We start from the raw sequence: 4,812 nt of genomic DNA, 5'->3' as shown, positions 1-4,812 counted from the left end.
ATTGAGGTGTGAATATACCAGGTGCAGTGTCACTGTCAACCGTGTCACATCGTGTTCACCTCCAGTCTAGACCCCATACCTCGTCCATTCACTTCTTCCTAAGCCCACTCTATAACCTCATATAGCCTAAACTTTTATTTTCTCCTGTAAAGACGTACCTCGTGTATCTATTTTTATTGTCAACTGTATCAATGACCACCACTGGACGTCGTACCCCGTCCCATAATGTAACGTCAAAGGTGGAAAACTGTTCATTACATCTCAGAAATTCCACGTCCCGGTGAATTAATCGCTTTACTATGTTTATGGACATGGAAATGTGGACGTATATTGCCGTCGTATATTGCCGTCGGTTCGTCACAATAGAAACTACAGTTTTCAACTGATTGGAATGGAATTTGGTGTGATCATTTATATTGATGAGACCTTGGTCAAGTTCGAATTTGACGATTTTTCGATGAACGTTTTTTGAGTTATTGTCCTTGAACACAATAGAGACTACAGTTTTCAACTTAATCGAATTTGGTGTGATCATTCATATTGGTGAGATCTTGGACAAACTCGAATTCGATGATATTTCGATAAAAAGTTTTTGAGTTATTGCCCTTGAACATTACGTCGTATTGTCATCCTGCACATGAGAATCATCAATTAGTTGATTTATTTAGTATTTTTTAATTAATCTATTTCAGATCAACATGTTCAGCATATTATTAGTAATTTTAGTATTAGCCTCCAATTCACCGGTAGTTCGAGGTGAGTCTATAATCAATCTGATTGGTTGAATATCAAATGCCTGACCATTTCGTCAGATCATTAACGGAAAGTGAAAAAAAGACCCAGGAAAATGAACATTCATATATTATGCATTTAGTTTGAAACGAAAACCCCGAGTTAGTGTTACAGGTACTCTAACTCGATAGTACGGTGTACCTGACGCTCAATGTTTAATACTTTTTTAGAATTAGTACGAATTAGTAAACAAAACAAATGTGTTTTCAATTCATTTCTTTTTATGTTTTCGCCGAGTTAGGTTAATACACCAACATATTGGAGGCTTGTACCTCTTGAAATCTTAAACACGACAGTTGTCCCTCCCCGACCTCCATTAAGTAAGTTTGTCCCCTATTTGTACCCTCAAACGGCTGCCACGTTTACTGACCGACCTCGACAAACAATCAACTCTATTTATTCTGTTTCAGGCAATAAAAAGGTGTTTTGTTACTACAGTAGTTTTGCTCAAACTCGAGCTGGAATCGGCAAGTTTCTACCAGAAGATATCGACCCCTTCCTGTGTACACATGTTATATATGCTTTTGTTGATATTTCACCCAATGGTCGAGATCTGCTCAAGTTTAACTGGAATGACGACGGACCTAATGGTGAGTCATTCATTCATTCATTCATCCATTCATTCCATTTACTCCATCCATTCATTCATTCATTCCATTTACACCATCCATTCATTCCATTTACTCCATCCATTCATTTGTTCATTCATTCTATTACTCCATCCATCCATTCATTCATTCATTCCATTTACTCCATCCATTCATTCATTCATTCCATTTACACCATCCAGTCATTCATTCATTCATTCCATTTACACCATCCATCCATTCATTCATTCATTCCATTTACTCCATCCATTCATTCATTCGTTCCATTTACTCCATCCATTCATTCATTCCATTTACTCCATCCATTCATTCATTCGTTCCATTTACTCCATCCATTCATTTCATTCATTCCATTTACTCCATTCATTCATTCATTCCATTTACTCCATCCATTCATTCATTCGTTCCATTTACTCCATCCAGTCATTCATTTAGTGTCAATAGCATCAAAATAAAGTTGTAATTTATTTTCCAGGTTTATACGATAGAACAATATCATTAAAAAGTAAAAACCCTCAGTTGAAAGTTTTACTGGCTGTAGGTGGGTGGCAGATTGGCTCTAAACCTTTTATACCCATGATTTCTAACGAATCCAACAGAAAACAGTGGGTGAAAAATGTCGTCAGATATCTCAGAAAGTAGGTGGTTTTGTTTAAACTCGTTTTACTCTTTATATTTCTAGATAATTGCCTTTCTCACGGAAGTGACGTCAGTTTCTAAATAAACGAGGGCTTGTCCAGAAATTTTGAAAATGAAAGTAAAAATAAATAAATAATATGGGAGAATGATAATAACAATCTAGAAATATTAACTTCATTATTAACAGTCTGAAAGATTGGGCTGTTTCATTCACATCAATTGTAACCTGATATATAATTTTACTTCTAACACGGTTACGCTGAGCAGAAAGAAACTGCAATATTTCTTGTATTAACACGAGTTTATACCGTTATTTCTTGTATATTTTCAGATATAGTTTTGATGGTTTTGATATGGATTGGGAATTCCCCGCTACGAGAGGGAGTTCCCCTCAAGATAAATATAGATTTACTCTCTTAATGAAGGTAAGTAGTTTGAGAATTCCCCGCTAGGTATTAGAGGGTGAAAGTTCACATCGGGCCGACTCTCGAAAGGACGCGCACAGGCATCAAAAATGTTCTTACCATGAGGAGGATTCGAACCCACGACACCTATTCGCCTAGCAGACGACAATCGAAATCGCTACCGACATAGCTATTCCACTACCACCAAGGACAGTGTTCCAACTCAGCGTTACAGGGAAATATTGGGTTAGGGTTTCCTATCGTCCATGCCCTCACAGTTTATTTATATACCACCACTCTGGGCTCTGAGTCAGTCATTGTGGGTCGTTTGTTTCAGAACACCTCTATTAGCACGTTCTACCTGATTATATTCCAGGAATTGTACGAGGCCTTCGCACGTGAAGCTGAAGAAAGTAACAACGAGAAGTTATTGTTGACCCTGGCGACAGCTTCCGGTACATATTATATAAACCAATCATATGAGCCAGAAAAAATTATCAAGTAAGGATAAGTACATGTTGATATATTAAAATATTATCAAGTAAAGAACAGTACATGTTGATATATTATAATATTATCAAGTAAAGAACAGTACATGTTGATATATTATAATATTATCAAGTAAAGAACAGTACATGTTGATATATTAAAATATTATCAAGTAAAGAACTGTACATGTTGATATATTACAATATTATCAAGTAAAGAACAGTACATGTTGATATATTATAATATTATCAAGTAAGGAACAGTACATGTTGATATATTATAATATTATCAAGTAAAGAACAGTACATGTTGATATATTATAATATTATCAAGTAAAGAACAGTACATGTTGATATATTATAATATTATCAAGTAAAGAACAGTACATGTTGATATATTAAAATATTATCAAGTAAGGAACAGTACATGTTGATATATTAAAATATTATCAAGTAAAGAACAGTACATGTTGATATATTAAAATATTATCAAGTAAAGAACAGTACATGTTGATATATTATAATATTATCAAGTAAAGAACAGTACATGTTGATATATTATAATATTATCAAGTAAAGAACAGTACATGTTGATATATTAAAATATTATCAAGTAAAGAACAGTACATGTTGATATATTAAAATATTATCAAGTAAAGAACAGGACATGTTGATATATTATAATATTATCAAGTAAAGAACAGTACATGTTGATATATTAAAATATTATCAAGTAAGGAACAGTACATGTTGATATATTATAATATTATCAAGTAAAGAACAGTACATGTTGATATATTATAATATTATCAAGTAAAGAACAGTACATGTTGATATATTATAATATTATCAAGTAAAGAACAGTACATGTTGATATATTATAATATTATCAAGTAAAGAACAGTACATGTTGATATATTATAATATTATCAAGTAAAGAACAGTACATGTTGATATATTAAAATATTATCAAGTAAAGAACAGTACATGTTGATATATTATAATATTATCAAGTAAAGAACAGTACATGTTGATATATTATAATATTATCAAGTAAAGAACAGTACATGTTGATATATTATAATATTATCAAGTAAAGAACAGTACATGTTGATATATTAAAATATTATCAAGTAAGGAACAGTACATGTTGATATATTAAAATATTATCAAGTAAAGAACAGTACATGTTGATATATTAAAATATTATCAAGTAAAGAACAGTACATGTTGATATATTATAATATTATCAAGTAAAGAACAGTACATGTTGATATATTAAAATATTATCAAGTAAAGAACTGTACATGTTGATATATTAAAATATTATCAAGTAAAGAACAGTACATGTTGATATATTATAATATTATCAAGTAAAGAACAGTACATGTTGATATATTAAAATATTATCAAGTAAAGAACTGTACATGTTGATATATTACAATATTATCAAGTAAAGAACAGTACATGTTGATATATTATAATATTATCAAGTAAGGAACAGTACATGTTGATATATTAAAATATTATCAAGTAAAGAACAGTACATGTTGATATATTAAAATATTATCAAGTAAAGAACAGGACATGTTGATATATTATAATATTATCAAGTAAAGAACAGTACATGTTGATATATTAAAATATTATCAAGTAAAGAACAGTACATGTTGATATATTATAATATTATCAAGTAAAGAACAGTACATGTTGATATATTATAATATTATCAAGTAAAGAACAGTACATGTTGATATATTATAATATTATCAAGTAAGGAACAGTACATGTTGATATATTATAATATTATCAAGTAAGGAACAGTACATGTTGATATATTAAAATATTATCAAGTAAAGAACAGTACATGTTGATATATTT

General features: G+C 30.8%; 1 protein-coding gene across 1 annotated transcript in view; it reads left to right on the top strand.

Moving 5' to 3' along the window:
- Positions 1-1,210: 1,210 nt before the first annotated feature.
- The window catches only part of LOTGIDRAFT_62010 (hypothetical protein), a gene marked incomplete at both ends in the record, with an annotated part of 18,513 nt that continues 14,911 nt past the window's right edge, over positions 1,211-4,812 (top strand). Inside the window, 4 exons of the mRNA XM_009057626.1 lie at positions 1,211-1,382; positions 1,876-2,038; positions 2,371-2,464; positions 2,820-2,944. Coding sequence (XP_009055874.1) covers positions 1,211-1,382; positions 1,876-2,038; positions 2,371-2,464; positions 2,820-2,944 — 554 coding nt within the window. The remainder of the gene's footprint in view (positions 1,383-1,875; positions 2,039-2,370; positions 2,465-2,819; positions 2,945-4,812) is intronic.

Source organism: Lottia gigantea (assembly GCF_000327385.1).
Source record: "Lottia gigantea unplaced genomic scaffold LOTGIsca_306, whole genome shotgun sequence".
NCBI classification, from domain to species: Eukaryota; Metazoa; Mollusca; class Gastropoda; family Lottiidae; genus Lottia; species Lottia gigantea.
This window is presented reverse-complemented; position numbering and strand designations above follow the sequence as displayed.